Raw genomic sequence first — 25221 nt, forward strand, 5'->3', positions numbered from 1 at the left:
AATTTTAACACGTTTGTAAGTCTGCTTTTTTCTCAGATAATTACTAGGGCCCAAGACTGGTAATAAGCCTCAAATCGACGCAAGATAACATAACCCTGAGAACAAAATTAAAACAACCAGCAGGAAAAAAAGTTCTTAAAAAAAAAAAGAACAAAAAAAGAACAGAGTATGAGTGCCGTATTTCTCACACACACACACACACACACACACACACACACACACACACACACACACAAAGAGCCGTTATCTTCTGGGTTACAAAACCCGCCAAAATGGCAAGCAAGCAAGAGAACAAGACTTTGAACTTCTATTTTTCATCCAACAACATCTGTGCAACCACAGAAAAAGCCTGGCAGCAGATTGTTTCCTTGCAGGTGTGAGTGTGTGTAGAATGACCACAAGGCATTGCTGGTCTAAGCAAAGTTACCATGGCAGATTCAAACCAGAAAAGGGGGTTAGGGTTGCCAGTCTCCAGGTGGTGGCTGGAGATCCCCTAGAGTTACATCTGGTCTCCAAGTGACAGGGACCCTGGAGAAAATGATTGCTTTGGAAGGTGGACTCTTTGGCATTATATTCTGCTCCCTTCCCCAAACCCTCCCCTTCCTCAGGCTTCACCCCCCCCTAAATCTCCAGGAATTTCCCAAACTGGATCTGGCAACTGCATATGGTTTGCTCTGTTCCTCTTACTTTTAGAAGTAAAAAAGGGGGGGTTAAGATCTGGGGTTCACATTTGCAGTTAGACAGAATGACCCTCCCATGGGGTTGTCAGCCTCCAGGTGAGGCCTGGAGATCTCCTGGAAATTCAACTGATCTCCAGGCTGCAGAGACTCTGGAGAAAATGGTTGCTTTGGAGGGTGGACTCTGTGCCATTAGATCCTGCTGAGGTCCTCCTATGGTTGCCAACCTCTAGGTGGTGGCTGCAGATCTCCCAGAATTACAACTGGTCTCCAGGCCACAGCTCCAAGTTGGGAAATTCCTGGAGATTTGGAGGGGGGGGGGGGGTTAAGCCTGGAGAAGGCAGGGTTTGGGGAGAGAAAACACCTGAGCATGGTATTTTCTCCAGGGGAACTGTTCCCTGCTGCCTGGAGATCAGTTATAATTCCAGATCTCCAGCCACTACCTGGAGTCTGGCAACCTGTAACTGCCACTAGGAAGAAGCTATATGCTCATGAGAATAGGATGTTCTATGTAAAGCCTCCATTCAAATATAGCCGGTGAACAAGTGACAATACGAAACGGGAATTGATCATCACGCTGGCAATATACCCGTCCGGCTGTATATTGGACATTACCATCAGCATTTGTGCTCTTCAGCCCTTGTGCTTTTTTGCTTCCTTAGCGAAGCGTGGAGGATCATTTGCGTCAATGACGAACTAATTTGAAGCATGAACTGTTGCACACACCTTTGTTGAAGAAGAAACCTACAAACATCCAGTTATTTTCACCAGAGAAATCGGAGTTTCTGTTTACTAATTTTCTTATGCTTGGATTTTCCATATGCTTGGAATGTATTTTTGTACTTGCTAAATTGGTGGCTTATGTATGATGTTTTTGTTAACTGAATTCTCTAATTGATTGTCTTATTGATTTTCTGATGACTTACTTTGCACATATTTAGCACTTAGCACTTTGCTCCTTGCTAAGTATTAAATTTTGATATTAATACAGTCTTGCCCCTGGAGACCCTTGAGAAAATAGCAAGAGTCCAGTAGCACCTTTAAGACTAAAAAAAACAACAACGCCCTATGAGAAGTGAGCTGCGACTCATAAAAGCTCCTACCCTATCACAAATTTTGTTAGTCATATAGGTGCTACTGGACTCTTGCTCTCTTTTACTGCTACAGACAGACTAACATGACTACCCATCTTGATCTTTCAGGCAGATGTCCAGTACCTTTGTAGTGCAATCTTAACCATGACCTATGTTAGTAGAAAAGATCAAGAGTCCAGTAGCAGCCATAAGACTTAACAAAATTTGTGGTAGGGTATGAGCTTTCGTGAGTCACAGCTCACTTCTTCAGAAACCATGTAGCGTGCTATGACTCTTATGTTAGTCTTATAGGTGCTACTGGACTCTTGCTCTTTTCTGATGAAGTGTGCTGTGACTCACAAAAGCTCCTACCCTACTACCAATTTTGTTAGTCTTACAGGTGCTACTGGACTCTTGCTCAGCTGATGAAGTGTGCTGTGACTCACGAAAGCTCCTACGCTACTACCAATTTTGTTAGTCTTACAGGTGCCACTGGACTCTTGTTCTTGTCTGATGAAGTGTGCTGTGACTCACGAAAGCTCCTACCCTACCAAATTTTTTGTTGGTCTTATAGGTGCTACTGGACTCTTGCTCTTTTCTGATGAAGTGTGCTGTGACTCCCGAAAGCTCCTACGCTACTACCAATTTTGTTAGTCTTACAGGTGCTACTGGACTTTTGCTCTTGTCTGAAGAAGTGAGCTGTGGCTCACCAAAGCTCCTACCCTACCAAAAATTTTGTTGCGTTTTATAGCTGTTACTGGACTCTTGCTCTTTTCTTCTCCTGGAGAAAATGGTTGCGGGTGGGGGTGCCTGGATTTGTGGCATTATACCCCACCGTGACCCCCCTCCCCAAACCCCGCTCTCGCCCTCAGGCTCCTCCCTTAATCTCCAAGAATTTCCCAACCTGGAGTTGGCAACCAACCCAACACAATTTTTTTTTAACGAGGGGGCGTTAAGAACACGGCCGGCTCCCCTCCCCCAGCCCACTCCATCTGAGGTAAAAATGACACTAATTCTGTGGGGATTTGGGGGCTGTCTCAACGGCCAGGGGTTTGAGCCCGTTGTGGGGGGAGCAGCGCCCCCTCCTCCCCGCCCCCTCCCCTTTCCCTCCCCCCCGCCGCGAAGCGTCACTTCCGAGGCCGGAGACAAAATGGCGTCGGGAGGGGGCCGGCGGGGCCTGCTGGGGCCGGAGGACTGAGCCGGCTCGGGCAGGGGGAGGCAGCGCCAGAAGCAGGTAAAGGCCGCAGCCCCCCCCCCCTCCATAACATCAACCCCCTCTCAAGCCTAGGCTGTACCCCTGGGTGGGAAGGGAGGGGGTGGTCTCCTTTCTCTCCCCTCCCTTCTCCATTCCGGGAGGGGAAATGTGGGGGTCGGGGGGATGAATTGGGGAGGGGGGCTTGCAGAAGTAGTTGGGGGCGTGAGGCTAGTTAACCCCCCCCCCCTTAGAAGGGGCTCTCCCACCCAGGGCTGAAAAGCCAAATGAGGATGGAGGCGGCAGGTGGAGGGATGCCTGTGTGCATACATGGGGAGGTGGGGTGCAGGGTGCAGTTGGAGGGGACCCCAGGCCTGTCTGGGGGGGCAGAGGGAGGAGGGCGTGTGTGCATAAATAATTGGGGGCGCGGTGGCACGGAATGGGACCCCACTCCTGTTTGGGGGGGCAGAGGCAGGGGGACATTGTGCATAAATAGGTAGGAGTGCAGCGGCCTTGAATGAGACCCTACTGCTGTTGGGGGGGAAGAGGGAGGGGGCATGTGTGCACAAATCGGTGGGGATGCGGTGGCACTGAATGGGACCTGAATCCTATTTGAGGGGAGCAGAGGAAGGGAGACATTTTGCATATATAGGTGGGAGTGCACTGGCATTGAACGAGACCCTGAGTCTTATTTGGGGAGGGGGAGGGACATTGTGCATAAATAGGTGCGTGTGCACGGCAATTGAATGGGACCCTGCTCGTATTTGGGGGGGGAAAGGGAGAGGGGTTCATGGTTGCATAAATAGATGGGTGGTGCAGTGGCATTGACTGGGACCTCAGTCCTGTTTGAGAGGGGTGCTTGGATGGGACCACCCCCACGGGTGGAGTGATTTGGGTTGGAGCCCAACTGCAGTCAGAGAGGGAGTGTTGCATGCATGCAACAATGTGTGGTTGGGGAAGGGATTATTTTATCCCAAGGGAGGTGTGTGGGGTGGCTTTGATCAGGCTCTGCTGTCGTGTATGGGGGGCAGTTAGAAGGATTGATAAATAAGTGGGGGGTATTTTATTCCTAGGAGTCTTAGAATGGCTTTGATTGGGAACTCCTTCCAGTAAGAAAGGGGATGTCTAATTGAAAGGGACCCAGCAGGCGTTGATGGATGGAGGAGGGACCCCCTGTGCCTGAAAGTTGGATGGCTGATGCTTGAAAGGGAGCGGGGCTAATGAAGGATACATTTATAAACTAATACCAGGATGGATATTTTATCCCAAGGGATGGGACGGAGTGGACCTGCAAGCCCCCTGCCCCCATGGTGCACGATGTTTGCGGGGAGCAGATGAAGAGATTTCATACACAAATAGATTGAGGAAGGATATTTTATCTCAAGCGGGTAGGAGAACTGCACTGCAAGTGACACCCCCAGTACCCAAAAGCAGTGGGAAAGTGGGAACTGGGGATGCAGCCTTTCAAAGAGCAACCTGCGGGGTCTTGCTTCTGAATTTTTTGCACCACCCTGTAGCATCAGAAGATGGGAAATACTTGTATCCTTTGTGACAATGGTGGGGATGAAAAGACATTTCTTCAGGCAGATCTTTGGTGGGGGGGGGGGGGTAAGCCAGGAGGTCAAGACTGAGCCAGTTTCCAGATTTCTTGCCCCCTTTTTGTTTTCAGAGACAAGTCTTAATCCCAGCATATCCTAGGTCCTTAAGAACATGGGGAAATTGCCTCTGAATTGTGCTGTACTTCTGATACGTGGATATAAACTGGAGCCTGGGGGAGTTGACAGTGTGTGTATATAAGTATGTAGTGTATGTGTGTGCCTGCAGGCATGTTGTTGACACACATGGAAAGGAGAGAAAATCTTTTGTGAACAATAGGGAAATGTTTAGCTGAAATATGTGGTGCTTTTTACATGTGATCCCAGAAACTCCTTTAGAGCAGTCTCCCCCTGAATTTTGTGCACGAGTAAATCTAATGTATGTTTCATCCGATGTGGGTATTTCATTACATGAAATGGAAATGTGTGTGTGTGGAGGGGGGGGGGGCGTTAATCGGTGAAAACACTGCAGATGTACTTTTGGTTCTGTACCTGTGTATTACAGCCCATTTCAATCTGGGAAAATTCCAGCAGCCTGCACCCCGGTGTGCCTAGAAATTTGGGGTCAGGTAGCTCTGGAGATGTAGAATTGTTTCTGTGACATGGATGCATCTTCAACAAAATTCAGAATTAATTATTGGAACGTCCCTCTTTCTCACTGGATGTGGTATCAGAGTGCTCCCAATTCCAAGAATAGCTTCCAAAGATTTAAGAACACGGGAAATTATGCTCTTACACATTCTATTTGTAGTAACAGCCCCTAAGGTGTTGATTTTCTTGGGTGTCTTTGGCAGGACAAGAAACAGCATAACAGTTATATTAAAAAAAATACTTGGTAATTGATGCGCTTGGAAGTTGGAGACCTACAAATGCAAGGTCTTTGGACAGAGAGAGATGTTCCTTCCCCGGGAGTTTGCTTGCACTGAAAAACTGTAACTACTCCTGTCCATCTTTCCAACCATATTGGGATTTGGTTGTTGTGGGTTTTCCGGGCTGTATTGCCGTGGTCTTGGCATTGTAGTTCCTGACGTTTCGCCAGCAGCTGTGGCTGGCATCTTCAGAGGTGTAGCACCAAAAGACAGAGATCTCTCAGTGTCAGTGAGTGACACTGAGTCTCTGTCTTTTGGTGCTACACCTCTGAAGATGCCAGCCACAGCTGCTGGCGAAACGTCAGGAACTACAATGCCAAGACTACGGCAGTACAGCCCGGAAAACGCACAACAACCATCGTTCTCTGGCCGTGAAAGCCTTCGACAATACATCATATTGGGATTTAACTGCAAGTGGGGGGTGGGAATGAAATAGTAATGTTTTGTCGGAACTGATACATGATTTGGAATTGGAGGCCAGCGAATGGCGCAGGTGTGTTCTGTTGTTGCATGCTCATTGGAAAACAGTTCCTTTCTGGTGTGGCAACATCCCATTTGTTTTCAGTTACAAAACCTACTAGCTTCAGTCTTTTGTATGCCATCTTGAAAGGCTTCGTATTTCTTGGCATTGCTTCGGATTGCAGCCTTAGTAAATGCTTTTGCTTTATGTCTTGGTATGTGTGTGCAGATAGAATTTAAATCAATGTACCCTTTTGGAAGACATATAAAAGTTCTATTTGGTTATAAATCGGCATGTTTCAACGCTTAGATCTACCAGTTAGGAAGTATACGTCTTTTGTTTATGAGATATCTGAAGTACAAATTGGGTCAGGTTTAAATCATTATTGAAAATAGGGTATTTTATTGGCAATTTGCAGCCCAATATATGTTTACTGAGTAATCTTGACGAACAAACTGAGATTTGCTTCCAAGTAAGTATGCATTGGATGGCAGCCCTAAATGCAGCGTTTTCCCCCTCCACCTCTGAAAGTCAGTGGTGTAATAACAACCTTCCTCTTCTTGTATTGCACATTCAAGATCAAATGTGTTCTAACAACTTTTTCATTGATTCTATCATTTGGCGTTCTCTCTGTGCAACGTGAATGCTTGCAGCCTTCCCTCCCCTCCGCATTGAGTGAAACACTGAGAACTTTGAAATAATGGTAAAAACTCAAGTGCGGAATTTATTTCACTCTATTTAAATGAGCAATGGTACTAATATTCCATGTTGAAAAATTATTCCTTGCTTGTTTATCTAACTCAAATTTAAACTGTAATACAGCATTTTCCCTGTTCATTTTAGAATTGTTTGGCATGTTGTTGAGGTCTTTTGCATTGTTTTAGTAGCAGGAAGATGTGTAATATTTGAGAATATGAAATTTTGAACAGTTCACTATGTTTGGGTATGTACAATTTATTGTAGTGGCAAAGTGACAGCCATGAAGCTGTCCCAGGTTGTTTTGTGCCCTTTATTTGAGAGCTTTGCACTGAACAAGAAATTGGTGGTCTAGAATTGAAAAGCAAGTCAGCATTACAGTCAGAATAAAACCCACGTACCTTGTTTATTTGACCCGGGCTGTTCTTCTTTGCATGGTAGGGGGTCCAGTTCAGACGCTTGCCCTCAGAAATTCATGGATCTAGTTGGTTTCCAGAAAGCTCCAGGGGATTGAGTGAAAGCTTAATGGCAGAGCTGCCTGCTGAACTAGATTGTTGTTTGGACATTACTGAAGGAATTATTGTTGATAAATCTGGTCCGGCTAACTTCAGATCTATATTAGTAGAAAAGAGCAAGAGTCCAGTAGCACCTATATAAGATTTAACAAAATTTGTGGTAGGGTATAAGCTTTCCTGAGTCACAGCTCACTTCTTCAGATGCAGCTATAATGTGAGTCCATCTGTCCTTATATCTTGGAGAGTGGAGTGATTTCAGATGCTGTTCAGATCTATATCAAATCTTGCTTTGGGGGGCAAGAGCAACTTCAGGCATTCCTGATTTAGGCTTCTGATCTAGATGTGGGACAGAGCCTGCTTTGGTAGTGGTGGTAGATGATCTTTGTTTGCAAAAATTAGATGGATTTCCTCTTTTTTAAGATGTTGTGACATATTTTGGCTGCATTTGCTGTGGTCATTAACACTGTATTTTTAGAGCATTGTAGTAGGACACTCTGGAGTAGCCCTTTAGTTCTTTTGTAATGGGTAAACTCAAAGGGTTTTCATTGGAGATGCCGGGTTACTTCTCTGGGATTTCGTCCATGGAGAACCTCAAGGCTGAATGCAGCCTTCTGTGAGATCATGCATCAGTCTGGAGTGGGGAAGGGAAGGGATCATCAATAAGCCAATGACACCCAGCTTTGTATTTAACTAACAAATGACCCAGGAACAGGTTGCTGTCTCCTAAACCGGTGCCCTGAGGCCAGGGTTATGTGGATGAGACTGGAGTAAACAATCTGAAATTGAATCCAGGCAAAACAAGAAGGGATGGAAATCAGAGATCCAGCTACCCTGGGTGGGTTGAATTAACTAGTGATAGATGGGCTATTTGTTGCCATATCTGGGAGCACTGTTGGATCCAGCTCTACTCTTTGAGAAACAGGGGTGTATGTGTGTGTAAAGTGGAGTCAAAGTGCTGTCAAGTTTCAACTGACTTATGGCGACCCCATAGGGTTTTCAAGGCAAGAGATGAACAGAGGTGGTTAACCATTGCCTGCCTCTGCATAGCGATCCTGGACTTCCTTGATGGTCTCCATACCAGTGACTAACCAGAGCCAACCTTGCTTAGTTTCCAAGATCTGATGAGATAGGACTAGCCAGGGCTGTCCAGGTCAGGGCCATGATCCAAAGGGCATTTTCCCCAATTTGTATCTTATATAAGATATAAAAGAGCCCCATGGTGCAGAGTGGTAAGCTGCAGTACTGCAGCCCAAGCTGTGCTCATGACCTGTGTTCGATCCTGACGGAAGCTGGGTTCAAGTAGCTGACTCAAGGTTGACTCAGCCTTCCATCCTTCTGAGGTCGGTAAAATGAATAACCAGGTTCCTGGGAGTAAAGTGTTGATGACTGGGGAAGGCAATGGCAAACCACACCGTAAAAAGTCTGCCAAGAAAACGTCGTAATGCGACGTCCCCCCATGGGTCAGTAATGACTCAGTGCTTGCACAGGGGACTACCTTTACCTATCTTATATAAAGGTTCTCCCTGTCCTCAGACAATCTGACCTTGCTTTACTGATCCATGAGTTAGTAACTTGCAGCCGTGACTATGGTAATGTGTTCTACGCGAGGATGGTCTTGAAGACAATTAGGAAATTTCGACTGGTGCAAAATGCCACAGCTGGTGACAATTGCTGGTTGCTTTGAGCATATTCTGCCAACTACATTGGTTACCAGTGTGCTTGCAATTTAAATTCAAAGTGCTGGTGCTTCAGTTTAGACTGGAAGGACCCCATCTCTCCATATTGGTTTTGGTGTCATCGAAGATCAAGTCTTTAGGCATTATGTTCATCATTTTATTGTACTATTTGTTGAAATTGATGGATTGGTATTTTTTGTGAGCCGTTTTGGGTCCCTGCAGGGAGAAAGAGGCCATACAAGTGCCGTTAATTAATTAAATTATGTGTCATCCCCTTGTTTCATCAAGTAAGATCAGTTGGAGCAAAAAAAAAGTGCCCTTCTCTATGGTTTGTCTACCATGGAGAAGGGCACTTTTTTTTTTTTTGGAACTGCATTCCAAAGGAGTTTAGCAAAGTTACCTTTCTTCTGCAGATTTGGGGAAAGTATAAGATGTTCATATTCAGATCAGTCTTTGATTAGTCAGTCATTGAATATTAGGGAAATGGTTTTGGGAGTTGGGGGTCAGTCATTAAGAAAAGCTGACAGTTTGAGTCCAGGCTGATGTTATCATTGTTGATTTTATTGTTTAGTATAATTCTGTTTTTTTAATTTACAGTAACAATTTTTGATATATTTTCTGTAAGCCAGCTGGGAAAACTAGGAAAGGTGGTCTATTAGTACTTTTAGTAAATGGATAATAATAAATAAACTTTTTCACATCTGCTCCTAACTACAGTCTTAGCTCCATGCTGCATTCCGAGGGAATTGGGCAGAAGCCAGATAGAAGGTGCATGTAATCTTGGAGAGAAATGCACCCTAACCCTAAGTAAGAGAGTAACTTCTTTGCTGAATGCATGTTGATGCAGTGTTCCCAATCTGCTAACCGTGGTTAGGAGATTCCCACCGTGAATTTCCAGTAATGCTTCCCCAATGACGTACTCATCATCAATAAGAGCACATGATGGTCTCTTACTGTCAATTACCAGAGTTAAAAAGATAACCAGAGTTCAAAACAGGTTTGAAAGTGTTGTATATAAGAGACCTGTTAGTATGGATAGAGATGCAGCACTGTACCATGGTTAAAGGAAGCTATGGTTCGGAGATTGGGAATGTTGATATATACACTGTACCACCAATCCATAAATCTGACAAGCTCACAATTCATGAGAAATATGTGATAACATGGAATACATGGTAGCCCTACTGGCTGGGAGAGTTTCTTCTCAGACTGCATTTCAGCAGCTGCTTAGGAATAGTTTTTAATTCCCCTTTACAACATTTTTCCTTGTGCCTATTTTGACTGTTCATGGTGAGAAGCCTGGTTGTATTCTCTGGCTAATACATTCCCTCCCTCATTCCTCCTCCCCTCACCTGCTAGGTTGAAATTGAAGACATTTCTCTGAAATCTACCTGTGATTTCTGAATTTAGATGTTCAGAAGCCTTAACACATACACAAACAAGGCAGGTTTCTAAATGGAACACGGGTGAGAGGAAGTGCTTGAGAATAAACCAAACTTGATCTTGTCCCGAGCAAACCCGAGTGTATTTTGGTGCTCTGAATGCCGCCTTTGAATCATCTAGCCTTGTCTGATGTTTTCTTTCGGACCTCTGCAGTCTTTTATTCCTCCAAGGAAGTTATATTATCCAACTAGGCAAACACTGTTTTGTTACTTTAGAATCTCATTGATTTACAGACAGGAAGGTTTTATGATTGGGTCAAACAGTTGACCTCTATGTAACGTATGTTATAAGAGCATACTTGTGTGTGTATGTGTATATGTGTGTGTTGGTTGGTTGATTGATTGATTGATTGATTGATTGATTGTGGGTGGGGGCGAGAAAATGAGACAGTGGCACTGAAACTTTGTCTAATGTGATAAATTAGTTAACATTTTATTTATGGCCCAAGTTCTGAAGATCAGGGCCTTACTGATTTCCAAATCCATAGTGAATAGTGAGCCATAATCCATAGTCAATAGTGAACCAGCAGAGGGAGGGCAGAATAAACCCAGACACCTCTTCTGAGTGCCTGGAGTCAGCTCCGTGTTCATTTGTGGTGGTGGAGAGTGCCGTCAAGTCATAGTTGACTTATGGTGACCCCTGGTGGGGTTTCATGGCAAGAGACTAACAGAGGTGGTTTGCCTTTGCCTGCCTCTTCAACTCTGGTCTTCGTTGGAGGTCTCCCATCCAATTACTAACCAAGGCCAACCCTGCTTAGCTTCTGAGATCTGACGAGAGCCAGGTCAGGGTCCATATTCATTTAGTATGGAAGAAAACCCTTTCATTAGAATCTGGGCAAACAGTAACAAGCCATGCCTTACAATGGCCCCACCCACTTTCTGAAAAGCTCAGCAGGTGCCAGAGGAAGTACTGGTGGGCCCCGTGGTGCCAGTCAGCGTCACGTTGGAGAACCCTGCTCCAGAGTCTTAGATTGAGTTCATTCACAGTATCTGACCCTTTTAACATGAGATGCCGGGGATTGAACTTGGGACCTCCTGCATGTAAAACAGATGCTGTAGCACTGAACAACGACCCCTCCCTAAAGTTTCAGAATAGAGCCACCCCCACTTTAAAAAATCAATCAAATGTATACTATGGTAAGTCCCCTCTTGGTAAATTATTGTCTGTATTCACTCCTTAATTTCTCAGGTGGCAGGATCTGCTTTCAGCCATGGAATATATTCAAAATGCTAGGATGCGTCAGGCAGAGCAGAATTGCTGTGCTCCAAATTCAGGGTCAGCAACCGCTGTGACAATTTGCAGTGGAATTGAGAAAATGCGTCTCCGAGGACAGAGGTGTGCTATTTGTGCAGTGCTAAGAGCCATGTTGTCCTTTCCCATGGCGGTTGCTAACTTAACAGCCTTAGAAAAATGTAATTTAAGCATATTAGGTGCCACATTACAGATGGGTAGATATTATTGAACAATCTTAGTTTGAGTTTATTGCCTCCAACTTTGAGAAATGAGGAGTCCTGCAGCACAGCTTTAGGAAACATGAAATTTCAAAAGCATGTAATGAATATGACTTTTTAAAAAAATTAACTTGATATTGAAGTGTGTTGTGTGATATGTTTCGTAAAGTATTGAAGCACTTATGGAGCTAGCAACCCTTACAATTCTTTTTTATAAAGTGAGGGTTGACCATTTCATCAGTCAGTTGCTTAGTCTAATACGATCACCTCTTTTTCAAAAGCATTCATTTTATTAGAACAAAAATATGTATTTATTCAAATACTTGTCTTCAGCCTTTCCTGCTGTCCATGGCAAGTCAAGACAGGACAAGGACATGTTTATCATCGACAGGTGCGCCATGTGTGGCAATTACTAAAACAGATTAGTTGTTTCTCATGAAAGAATAGCATCCTTACCTTCAAAAATTGTATTGTAATTACATCAGTGTTAGCAAAGGCATTTCTAAACGGGAATAGTTCACTGGATGGTCCTCTTCGTCATTGATTCTGGAAATCCAGGGTTAGCCTACAGTTTCAGAACTGAAAATAAAAATGACATGGAGTCTGTATACACAAGGCATCTTACACGAGAACGTTCAAATGTAGGGAGACACAATATTAGCCGGGAAGCATAGTTTAAGAAGAGCCAAAGGCTCTGTCAATTTCGCCTCTCTCTTCAAAGCCTGCCAAGATCCCTCCTCAGAGGGTTTGTTAATTTCCTCTTCCCCTCCCCAAAGGCTCTGTCAGGTGAAGAGGAAATTAACAAACCCTCTGAGGAGGGATCTTTGCCAGCTCTGTAGAGAGATGAAATTGACAGGGCCTTTGGCTCTTTTTAAACGATGCTTCCGAATCCCGGCTAACAGTGCATCTCCCTACACTTGAGCATTCTCATGTAAGATGTCTCGTGTAGAGACTCATGGAAACAGTAATAAGGCAAAGTAACAACAACTTTTTAAAAGACCCTCAGTTGTTTTTAAAGACAGGTGGGACAGGCAGCACCTCAGCTCTTCTGCTTTGGAGGCCATTTCAGTTGTAGATGGTGGCCAGCTGGAGAAGTTTTGCTGAGCTGCTAGGTTTGTCCCTGTCGGCTGCTGGGCGTGGGACCCTCGGTCCTGCCCTTTATGAGAAAGAGCAGCTGAACATTTTTTTTAAAGGTAAACTGTTGGTTTTAGGTACTATTTGACAATATTTGGTTAAATAATAATAGTTAGTGGGCCATGTTTGAGCAACCAATTCAACAGTAACCCAATCAAAACACTATGAGAAAAACTTAAAATTTGTTCAATTTGAACCTAGGGCAGCTGGGATCTTGTTTTTCCATAAATCAATAGACTGTTTCCTGACAGGGAAGGAAAGACGTTCTCCAGCCCTTATAGCTACTGATTTCACTACAGCTTCAGTTCACTTATCAACCTGTAGGGAGGCGCATATTACAATTTTCTGTTTTTCTTTTTAGGGTTCATGTAATCACAGGAGTTTCTTTGTTGTATGTATCTTTTCAGAACACAACAGGATTTCAGAATGAATCAGGTGAGTCTAAGTGCAAGACTTTCTCAAAAGTAAATTGCTTCGATGTTGGAACAGTTATCTACACTCTCTGGGTAGAAATAGTGCCCCAAGACAAATCCCAAAAGAAAATCCCCTTGATTTGGCATGTTCAACATTCCTCTCTCTCTGGCTGTATTGAAAATGTATAGCTCAGTTTTATTAAGATTTTTTTAGGTGCCTTTATTATGTGAATGAATGCTAATCTGATTGTAGAATAATTTCACTGCCATCTCTTTGCCAAGAACTCTTTTCCATTAAAAGCATTAGTTAGTGTGTTAATAGAACATGTATTAGTTGTTACATTTTGCATTCTGCATCTTTCTTTTTTTTTTTTTTTTTGTAAAATTTTTATTGGGTTAGAACATTAATATTTTTACATTACATTGCATTCAATTATCCCCTAATTTTTCGTTTCTAACCCCCTCCCTTTCCCCCCCTTTTGTTGACTTCCAACAGCTTTCCCACCCTCTGTCCCTTTTCCCTTACTTCTATTAATTTCCTCTATCTAAAACAAATATATATTCTCCATTATATTAAGCAGTACATCTTTAACTCTTTTACTTACTATACATCCAAACTATACTTCTTTAGATAAACAATTTATCCCATTTTCCAGTTTTGAATATTTCTGTATGTCATAAACCATAAAAATTTCCCACATTTAAATCAAACAATTTGATTTGTTCTCTATATATTAATCATTTCTTCTTTTTATAGTATTTCTATATAACTCATCACATAGTCAGTCATTTTAACTCTTCTATACATTCAGTTTGGTGCATATAAGTCTTATCAAATAAAATAAAAAAAATATTGTTAATTACTCAATCCTCATGTTTAAACCGTTAATTATTCTCTATCAATATTCTATCAATTAACCTTTATATATCTATATATATCTCAATCAATTAATTAATTAATCTAACTGCTTATAAATTCACATTTCTCTTCCTCCCCCGGTAAAGTCACCCCTCTCTTTTATACTTTTATTATACTTCAGTAGTTCTCAAACTGCCACAGTTTTCCTCCCACCTCCCATTTCTTCTCCAGATATTGTTTCAGCTTCTCCCAGTCTGTGTTAAACTGCCCTGAGTCCAGATCTCTCAGTTTTCTTGTCATCTTGTCCATTTCAGCCATATACAGCAATTTGTAGATCCAATCTTCAATAGTTGGCACTTCCTGTACTTTCCATTTCTGCGCATACAAAAGTCTAGCTGCTGCAGTCATATAAAAAATCAACGTCCTATGATGGGCTGGAATTCCCTCCATTCCCAAGTTTAGCAGCAGGAGTTCTGGATTCTTATTTATTTGAAACTGTAAAATTTCACTCATTTCTCTTATTATTTCTCCCCAGAACTGCCTAGCTACCTCACACGACCACCACATGTGGTAGAGGGAGCCCTCATGTTTCTTACATTTCCAGCATTTATTAGAAGTATTCAAGTTCCCTAGCGCAATCTTCTTTGGTGTCATGTACCAACGATAGATCATTTTGAAAATGTTCTCTTTAATATTGATACATGTCGTTGTCTTCATTGTAGTTTTCCACAAGTATTCCCATGCCTCCATTGTTATTTCTTTATTGAAATTTATAGCCCATTTCACCATCTGTGTTTTAACTATCTCATCCTCAGTATACCATTTCAACAGTACTTGGTATACCTTGGATATTCTTTTCTTGTCTTCTTTAAGAAGGGTCTGCTCTAGTTCCGAGTTCTCTGTTCGTGTACCCCCTTTTGCAGAGTCCGAATTGTATAAATCTCTAATCTGTCTATACTGGAACCAATCGTAGTTAGGTGATAGTTCCTCTTGCGTCTTTATTCTAAGTTTAGATACTTCAATTTTAGTTATTTCTTTGTATGTTAAACATTGTTGTTCATTATCAACAGCTCTCGGATCTATCACCTCGTATGGAACCACCCACAAGGGGGTTCCTTCTTGTAAGTAAATTCTGTACTTCTTCCAGATTGTATATAAACTTCTCCTTACAAAATGATGTAGGAACATCGAGTTGACCTTTACTTTGTCGTGCCATAGGTATGCATGCCATCCAAAAAATTTTTTATATCCCTCTAGGGCTAATAATTTCTTATTCTTTAACGTCATCCACTCTTTTAACCAAACTAGGCAGATTGCATCATGATAAAGTCTCAGGTTGGGCAGTTGCATTCCGCCTCTTTCCTTTGCATCTTGTAGAACTTTTACTTTCACTCGAGGCTTCTTGCCTGCCCAAACAAAATCTGATATTTTCCTCTGCCATTTTTCAAATTGTTTAGAGTCTCTGATGATTGGTATTGTCTGTAGCAAAAACATTACTCTTGGTAGCACATTCATCTTAACTGCTGCAATCCTACCCAACCATGACAGATTCAAACATTCTGCATCTTTCTTTATGGAGATGAAGTCTGCTTACATGGGATTCCCAGCAGGTCCCTATTCAGGGTGCTGATGAGATGAAGACCTGCTTTGCTTTAGCAGGGTTGCCGAAAATCTGCTTTGCTGGTTTTGCTTTAGCAGGGTTGCCGGAGCCCTGCTTAGCTTTAGCAGAGTTGCTGAAGCCCTGCTTAGCTTTAGCATGGGTGCTGAAGCCCTGCTTAGCTTTAGCAAGGTTGCCACATTGTGTGCCTCCCACCATGCCTTGTGACCCCACAGGCCATTGATAAAAAGCAACCTGTAGGAAGTCTTTGTTTTACTATTTTGCCATTTCAGCTCCCTTATGAAAAACAGACCTTGATATGCCTCAACCAAACCCATGGCTGAGCAATTGTTTCTCTTGTCTTAAACTCTTCAATGTTTGCGAGGATGTTCTTTCAATCAAAGCCCAGTTTTATGATATGTTTACTTGGAAGTAATTAGCACTGATTGCAGTGGAAGTTTACTTCCAAAGTAATTATGCATAAAATTTCAGCTGCAGTTTATTCTAAATTTACTTGCAGTTGAGGTTTGGGTAGGGATGTCTTTTGAGGAGCTGATGGAGAAGAGGGCCCCCTCAAGAACAAAGCAAGAAACAAAAAGACAGTGGTGCAGTGGAAAAAGTAGTTTTATTCCAATATACTGCCCCTATGTGTTTTGCTGATGCTTTTGCAGTAGGGGCTATATAGTCATATCAGGTGCTTTCTACAGCAGCCATTTCTCTGAGTCTGTCACGCTCACACAGGGACACTATCCTATTATATAAAAGGCAAGCCGTGTTGGTGACAACTCAGTTTTTATCCAGGTGCTCCTGTGCAGGTGCACCAGGATAAAAACTGAGTCATCGGAAACATTGCCTCTGGAGGCCGCGACAGGAAGGCCCAGCGAGGCAGCGCGTCCCATTGGAGGCTGTGGCAGCGGCAGGGAGGCCCGGCATGGTGCACCCCTCCCAACTGTTTGCTAGAGCCCATTGCATCTTTTCACGCAATGGGGTTTGTTGCTAGTATTGGAATAATTGGATATATTGGAAACAAGTATGGGCAGCTTATTGGAATAAAACCACTTTTTCCACTGCACCAGTTTTTTTGGGAGTGACAACAGGTTAATTTTTCTGTACACACTTGAAAAGGCCCCTCAACAAAGGGTAAATATGTACTTCTAATTCTAAAACATCCCTATTTCTTCAAGAGGAGTCAATCCCTTTTTGGAAAGGGACTTGAGTTATGTATCATAGCCAAGCTTTTTTATCCAGTCTACACTTTGTTTCCTGCTTGATCAGTCTATAGGTATTTCTTTCTGACTGCACTTAAGAATATAAGAGCAGCCCTGTGGGATAAGAGCAAGAGCAGTTGTCCCTTTAGTCCAGCATCCTATTTTACATTGACTGTTCTGCAGGGCCAATAAGCCGGGCAGACAGACCAAGGCCTTCCCCTGATGTTGCCTCCTGCCAGTGGTATTCAGAGGTTGACTGCCTCTGAACATGGAGGTTCCCTTTAGTCACCATGGCTCATAGCCATAGATGGACCTATCCTTCATGAATCTGTGTAACCACCTTTTAAAGTCATGCGTGCTTGTGGCATTTGCTATTTTATTTATTTATTTCAGATTTCTATTCCGCCCTCCCCGCAAGTAGGCTCAGGGCGGATAACAACATATTAAAAATACAATTAAAAATCCATGTACATTAAAAACAACATATTTAAAACAGGATAGTGGACAGCCTTCACAGGGAGGGTTAAGATTTTATACACCCCTTTTTTCAGGCCGGCGGAGGCCCAGCCTCAGCCATATGCCTGGTGGAACAACTCTGTCTTGCAGGCCCGGCGGAAGGATAGTAGGTCCTGCCGGGCCCTGATTTCAGCAGACAGAGCGTTCCACCAGGTGGGAGCCAGGACCGAAAAGGCTCCCACCTGGTGGCTCCCACCTACATCTACTGGTAGTGAATTCTGCAGTTTAATTACTCATTGAGCAAAGAAGTATTTCCTTTTGTCTATCTCAAACCTGTTGACCGTCCACTTCATTGGTAGTATTAGTAGAATTCTAGTATTAGTATTATTGCCACTTTGATTATGGCACTGTTGCATTTTTGCAGTATTCCAGCTGCCACCTTTTATATATAAGAACATAAGAAGAACTCTGTGGGATCAGACAAGTGACACATCTAGTCCAGCATCCTGTCTCACACAGTGACAAACTAGTTGCTATGTAGGGCCTACAACAGGGCATAGAAGTCAAGGCATTCCCCTGACAGTACCTTCTGGCACTCGTGTTCAGAGGTTGACTGCCTCTGAATGCGGAGGTTCCCTTTAGTCACCATTGCTAGTAGCCACTGATAGACCTCTCCTCCATGCCTCTGTCCGATCTCCTTTTAAAGCTGCCTGTGCCTGTGGCCATCGCTACATCCTCTGACAGCGAATTCCACATCTTAATAATTTGTTGAGATACCTTTGTAAAAAAAACAAAACCAAAAGTTCTTGCCCCAAAGAGATTTTGCTGTTGTTGTTGTATTTGCTGTCTGGAATGTGTTTGTGCAAGTGCTGCATGATTGTCTGATGTGGCCTGCAAATGACTGCTGCTGATGCCCCCATGCAACTTCGTGCATTTTGATTTAAAATAATTCTTTGCAGGCTGTGCATTCCCTTCCTCCTGCGCATGTACCCGTCAAAGGCTCTTAGTGCAGGGTGCTGCAGAATCCTCCCGGCATCCTTTCTGCTCTTTCCTGGGGAATCTCACCTTCTGCTCTCAATGTCTCAGCTAGCACATTTTAGGTACTACCAGCTTCCAAAGAAGCCACGAGGATATGGCCTCTCTTTCTGTGTAAGAGCAACCTGTACCACCAGCGGCTGTTAAGTAGGGTTGCGTTGATACATTCTTCCACTTTGTAAATCACTGTTAAGAGCGTTCTTCAGTTGAAGAGCAACTGGCACGTGCATAAAATAAAAACGATGGCCATGCCGGAGCCTCATCCAAGGTGTAAGTTTGGATGCTTTGTAAATTAACCAGTAGGAAAAACAGCAAAGGCAGGTAGAGACATGAGGGGATGGGAGGGGGGGGAGATAGCAGCAGGAAGTTGTACCCTTTGTCCTTTCTTTCCTCTCTTCTCAACCCCTCCCTGCTGTTCTTAATGATCACAAAATCTGTCCCAGACTGTTGCCTGTTATTCATTTTTTTTAACATTTTTGCAAAGGACATAAATGTCCAAAGCATGCCCTGTTTTCCTGACCCTCTCAGCTGTTATTAACTGAGTGCAGACTTTACTGCCATCTTCCATACAATGGCTTGCGAAGAAAAGGGAAATATAATTCTTTAAAAATATGCCGTAGTATATCTGAGGGCCCTAAGGAACAGGACCCATGCAGTGTGTCATTTCTTTGCAGGTTATAGCGCCAACTAGTTTATCTTGCCAACACTCATCCAGGCTAGGAGTCGGCCGACCCCAGGTCCACAAAGGTTGACTTCTTAGTGATGCTCTTGAGATATGTTAAATTGTCAAAGCAAAGCACATAGCATGTTTGTGATTAAGGCCTCTGTGCTAAGAGACCTTTGTGATGATCGTGCTGTGCACTCTCGCTTTATAAATTGAAGGAACGAAGAAGTGCCTGCTTGGATCACACCGCATCCAGTTCGGTGTTTCATCCTCACACTGGGCAAAGAAGCTTTGCCATAAACATATTAACAATAGCCTTCCTGTTTTATTTGTCCTCAGTATCTACCCCCTTTGATCACAGAGACTTGGTTTGGGGGCTGTTAGGACAACTAGCTATTGCTAGACTTCTCCTCCTTGAATTTGTCTACTCCCCACCTCCCAAAGCCACGTTAGGGACAGGGGCACGAGTCCTCATTCCTCTACCTGATACCTCTAAAGTGGAATTGAGCCTAGCAGGGCAGGAATAGTCGCTTGTCCCAGGAGTCTGTCCAGCCAGCTAAGTGTGGTCTCTCCTAGCCAAAGCAAAAATAATGCATGGTCAGAGCTGTCCATAGCAATGCCAGTGGCTGTATCAGCTGCTGGATTTGCGGCTGTCTGCACTTTTCCCTTGCAAGGATCCTAGCAACTAGTGGCATTAGGTAGTTTGCAAGAAATTAGCCAGTGTTGGACTGTGGTCTGCCTTCCCTCCATACTCACTCCCAGCACTGGGAGTTTTTTGCTTACAGCTTTTTTGTAAGATTATATTTATGTACCAAATAAAACAGAGAAAGGAAGTTAGTGCTGAGTTCCTGGGACGTGTGTGTTTTTTCCTGTAACACCCCCTTAAAAAAAATTAAAACCTAGAGGTGTGTAGGCATTGATTTTTGGCTGGTTATCTCAAATCAACATACGGTTTCATACCATGGCTGCTCTTTAGCTCTGTGTCTCCTGTCTCCTGATTTGGGGCCTAATTCAGATATACAGGAGAGAGAAGTGGCAAGGATCTGGCAGGGACCTGAGGTGTTAGAACAAAGCAGAAGCCCATTGGGGGGAATTGGATGCTCCCCTACGTTTAAAAGCTCCTTGCAGACAGAGAGCCAGCACAGCAGGCAAAAAGACGGAGCAGGATTAGCTGTGCTAGTTTTCTCCTTGCATGGATAAGGATGTGTGCAAAGAAATATTTTAAAGAAGAAATCCACCGCCTGCATTCTGAAGTGGTACAGTCCATTCTACCACTTCATTCTCCTGCACATGTGAACCACGTGTTGACTCCTCCCTCTGGTGCTTTCCTGGACCATTCCTGCTTCCTGTCCTCCTGTCCTATACTTCCTTCTTGCATTGCTTTGCTGTCTTTTCCTTGCCTATGCCAGTCACTCCTGCTGCTGCTGCTTCTCCTTTCTTGGTCCCCTCTTTCTGCTTTGTTCTTCTCTAGCATCAGAGGATCTCAACCAGTGTCAGGTCAGGACACTTGTCCCTGCTTCTTCCAACTGTGACATTTAGGGGCTGCACCAACAACCAGATGACAGCAAAAGCAACCTACCACCACCACCACAGGACCTCTTAGTACATTGCTACATAGGTTGCTTTCAGAAACACTTTAATTTAAAAAAACAATCTCGGTATTTTTCATCCATATTTGGGGCTTTAGTGTATTCAGGGTCTACTGGACGTAAAACAAAATATAGAAGCTTCTCCAAAATCAAGCATTTCCTTCAGAATCAACTCTATTGTTTTGTGTTTTGTTTTTTCTTCTTTTTTCTTCTTGCAGTGCCTTTGTTGACAAGTGGTATTGCCAGGTCTGTATACAAACTGTCTTTGATGCCTGACGCATCTTTCAAGTGTCCTGCCTTCTCTTTGCTTTTAACTGCCAGCTTAGAACTCAGCTATTATCTTCTCCCAAATTATGAAAAGGGGGCTTACGACTCAGCATCTTATTCCACAACATTCTTGAAGGAGGTCTGGGAATAGCTTCTTAAATATGGTGCAATTTATCTGTAATGTTAAGAAATACAGATCTTGAATTGGATTTAGTTTTAGATAATTTTAATGCATTCCCCCATAAAGGGGGGGAAAACTCCAGCAAAAGAATTTTATAAAGTAAGACTGTAAGTTTATTAAAATTAGACTGCTGAGAGTGATTTCTATTACTTTTTTTATGCTTAATTGTAGCCGGAATTTTTTTGCGGGGAGGAGAGGGGATGTCTTTGGGGAGCTTTTTAAAAACTGTAATGATTGAAATGTCAGTGTTTTAATCTGCTACATTTCAGGTGTCTTTAAGACTGTGTGGAAGACGTTGCATGTTGTCTTGTGATAGATCTTGGGGCAAGGAGGGTGGAGTAGGGAATTTAGCTGCCCTCAAACTGTCCTAACGTTCACTATCTTCTTAACTCCATCCCTTGCCATTCAGCTACTACTAACGTTCCTTAAAAATACTTTGAGAAACTAATTTTGCTGAGGCATGTTTCTGAAACATCTTCAGGGACATGGTCACGGTGATAATGCTTTGAATGACAAGACATTTACATATTCAAGGGTATTCTTTGCCACCGTTAGCTGTCAGGCTCTCGGGGAGGCCACCAACAACAATATAAAAAAATCCTCCTGAAAAAAAAAGAGGTAAAGTTAAATATATTTAGTGACAAGAACAACTGACTAGGATTGGGAAGATCCAGGTTCAACCCCCCTTTACCCTTGCCGATGTTGGATCAGTCACTCGTTTGGATCCAAATTAAATTGGAAGTTTTTTACTGGCTCCCCATTCCCTCTGCACACACACTCCCATGCCATTCCTCAGGAACAACATTTTGTGGCAATCAGTGGGCCAGTGATAAGGATAGTAGCCCAGCCACAATAAGACCTATAAATAAAGTACAAAGTACGAGGCTGTAGGGTAAAAAATACTGTGCAATTAACAACAATTTAATAATCCATATAAACGACTTGTTGTGAAATAACATACAGTGACAGTGACAACTCAATGACAATAACAAATCCAAGGACAGACAATCTCCTGTTTTGAAAAATTTAATATTTAAGAATGTTATTGATGCACTTGGAATTGTAAGATAAGAGGAAACCTGATGAAGATCGACTCGAAACGGGAATGGAGCTGGCAACCCGTCTGAACTGGATTTGTTCCTATTGAAAGAAGAATTGTGAACTGGATTTGTTACTGCTTTAAAGATACTGCCTTAAGGTTCTCTCCCAATAGAAGAAATATGTGTAATTTTTGTATTTTATGTTATTTTTGAGGAGGAAAACCTGTGTATTTTGATGGTTTGGACTACAGATATATTGTATGTTATTTCACACCAAGCTGTTTATATGGATTATTAAATCATTAAAGATGGGTAGACATATTAGCCTGTCTGTAGCAGTAGAAAAGAGCAAGAGTCCAGTAGCACCTATGAGACTAACAAAATTTGTGGTAGGGTAGGTGCTTTTGTGAGTCACAGCTCACTTCTTCAGATACCAGATGGCATGTGAAGAAGTGAGCTGTGGCTCATGAAAGCTCATACCCTACCACAAATTTTGTTAGTCTCATAGGTGCTACTGGACTCTTGCTCTTTTCTATTAAATTTTTAAGAGTTCAGTATCTGTACCCACGTACTTTGTAATTTATTTAGAGATCAGTGGGCTACCATGGGAGACAGGAAAGCTTCATTCTGCTACTGGAAAACTTAAGTCTGGATCCAACTCACTGTCTCTGAGACTGACAGAACTGTTGCGAGGAGAGGGGATAACTGGGTATGCTTCCCTGAGTTCCTTGGAGAAAGGATGGAATAAAAATACAATGAAATAGCAGCATGTTCAAACCAAGAATGATGAAACCACTATCAGCCAATGAAGATAAAAATATGAAGCCATGGCACGGAGAAGCGAGGGGAGGGAGAAGAATCAAAGCAATCAAAACAATCAAATATCTGCATGAATTAAAATAAAAACTGCACTCGTGACAATGATCAGGTGCCTGGCGGGTTGTTGAGGGGAGGGAGTTCTGTAAATGAGGAGCCACCAGTCAAAAGGCCCCGTGTTTGTTAGGTGCCCTCTTTGCCTCCCAAGGTACACAAAGAAGGGGGGTGGTAACTGGAGATGGACCTCAGCCTACATTTCTGGAGAGAGACATGTGCAGTCCTTTAAATGCCTTGATCATAGACCATTAAGGCAATTTAAATTGTTTATAGAAGCAAACAGTCCAGAGATTAATTTGTTTTTCTTGGGACATTTGTTCTCATTGGAGTCTAGCACAACATGTTGAAGTGCTGTGTAGTTTTCGAAAGGTTCTTACATTGGTCACTGTCCCTGGAAGGTATTGGGAGGTCAGCCAGTGACCAGCCTGGGTATCTGAGGTTTCGTCCTTTGGTTGTGTTTGCTATGTAGTGTGTTCCTTACGTCACTTGCTTAACTCACTGGAGTGTTGTGCAAGCCAACTGATGTGCAACCAATGGCTTCCTGCGGCCATACGGTCATCTAGATAATGTGGGTGTGTGTATTTGAGGGTCACTGTGGAGGAGAGCATGGAACTGCTTGAGCTAAAGGAGTGGTCTTAGTGGCTTTGGGCCTCTCTTCACTCCTGGGAATCTGTGTTGCTTGAAATGTGACATCAGACCCTGAAGTGACGCTATGTGATTAAGGGCTGTGGTCTTTTTCTCCTCCCTTCCCTGCACACTCAGAATTAATTAGTGACTCCCAATTTAGCACATCTGTTAGCTTACTGTCAGATCCAAACCAGCAGGCTATGGTTAATGCCTCCCCTCCAAAGTGGAATTACAGACCATAAATTGAAGCTGGCTTGCATGACCAGTTTCTAGGGCTCCCACGCTTGTCAATTAATAGCCTGTGACTAGATTGTAGCACTAAACTACAAGAGACGAATTACACGAGGCCACTCCCGAGAAGGGAGTCGCAATGTTACCCGGGAAGCCAAGTTTTAAAAGACTGATTGAAAGGCTCTGTCAATTTCCCCTCTCTACAGAGCAGCAAAGATTGCTCCTCAGAGGGTTTGTTTATTTCCTCTTTGCCTCCTAGAAGGGGAGGTGAAACTGACAGAGCCTTCAGGAAGTGAAGAGGAAATAAATCTTCTGAGGAGCCATCTTCAAAGCTTACATTGACAAAACCTTCTGATCTGTCTTTTAAAACTCGGCTTCCTGGCTAACATTGTGACTCCCTTCACAGGAGCATCCTCGTGTAATTCGTCTCTTGTAGTTTAGCTCGTAGCCATTCTGCAAGTGGCAGCTTTCCTTTTTTAATTCCTGTATGTCATTATTTGTTAGGTATTGAATGATAGTTACGAATCCTCTAGCCAGGAGAGTAGCCCCCTGCCTCCTATAACTGCAAGTATCCTCAGAAATGATCAGAACTGGCTTGCTGCATAGTTGGCACAGCTACCTTGAATATTGACTTTTGATTTTTTTTTCTAATTGTCACTGTTATTTCACTTTGTTTGAGTTTAAATTTCTTTTTTAAATTTCGGAACCGTAGGCTGGCCTTTGTGCGTTCCAGCATACAGCGCAAAAAGAAGTGCTCTTTGAATTATTTGCATTGATAGAAATCTGACCTACTTTGTTAAAAGTTAGAATAATTCATGATGATAGTGATAATATTCGGCTATTGAGGAGGGAGGGACTTGTATATTGTGATAAATTAGCTGAACGGTGTACTTTAAAAAAACGCTGCTTTCTGAATATAGATCAAAATTGATTTATGTCATCAAAAACATTTCCAGTTCAGAATTAATAACGATAATAACAACAACGTTTGATTTGTATACCGCACTTCAGGACAACTTAATGCCACACTCAGAGCAGTTTAGAAAATGTATTGTTATTATCCTCAAGACAATCTCTCTGTGAGGTGGGCGGGGCTGAGAGAGCTCTGAGAGAACTGTGACTGACCCAAGGTCACCCGGCTGGCTTCAAGCAGAGGAATGGGGAATCAAACCCGGTTCTCCAGATTAGAGTCCTGTCACTCTTAACCACTACACCAAACTAGCTCTAGCTGGAAAAGTCACATCACTGGGTCCCAGTCGTGACTGTGGGTGGCCTGGCCTGTTAAACTTGCATGGGCAGAACTCCCAAGAGTCCTTGCAGTCTACACTTCATTCCTTGGCCACCTTCCTTATCGTAACTGTTGCGGTTTTAGCATAGTAATCTAGAAGAGAGCTATTGTG

General features: G+C 43.1%; 1 protein-coding gene across 1 annotated transcript in view; it reads left to right on the forward strand.

Annotated features, from left to right (window-relative positions):
* Positions 1–2917: 2917 nt before the first annotated feature.
* Positions 2918–25221, forward strand: part of PRDM2 (PR/SET domain 2) — a 67330-nt gene continuing 45026 nt past the window's right edge. The window contains exons 1-2 of the mRNA XM_055001674.1: positions 2918–2984; positions 13143–13216. Of these exons, the coding sequence (XP_054857649.1) occupies positions 13175–13216 (42 nt within the window). The 5' untranslated portion in view covers positions 2918–2984; positions 13143–13174. The remainder of the gene's footprint in view (positions 2985–13142; positions 13217–25221) is intronic.

The sequence above is a fragment of the Eublepharis macularius genome, chromosome 17 (assembly GCF_028583425.1).
Source record: "Eublepharis macularius isolate TG4126 chromosome 17, MPM_Emac_v1.0, whole genome shotgun sequence".
NCBI lineage: Eukaryota > Metazoa > Chordata > Lepidosauria > Squamata > Eublepharidae > Eublepharis > Eublepharis macularius.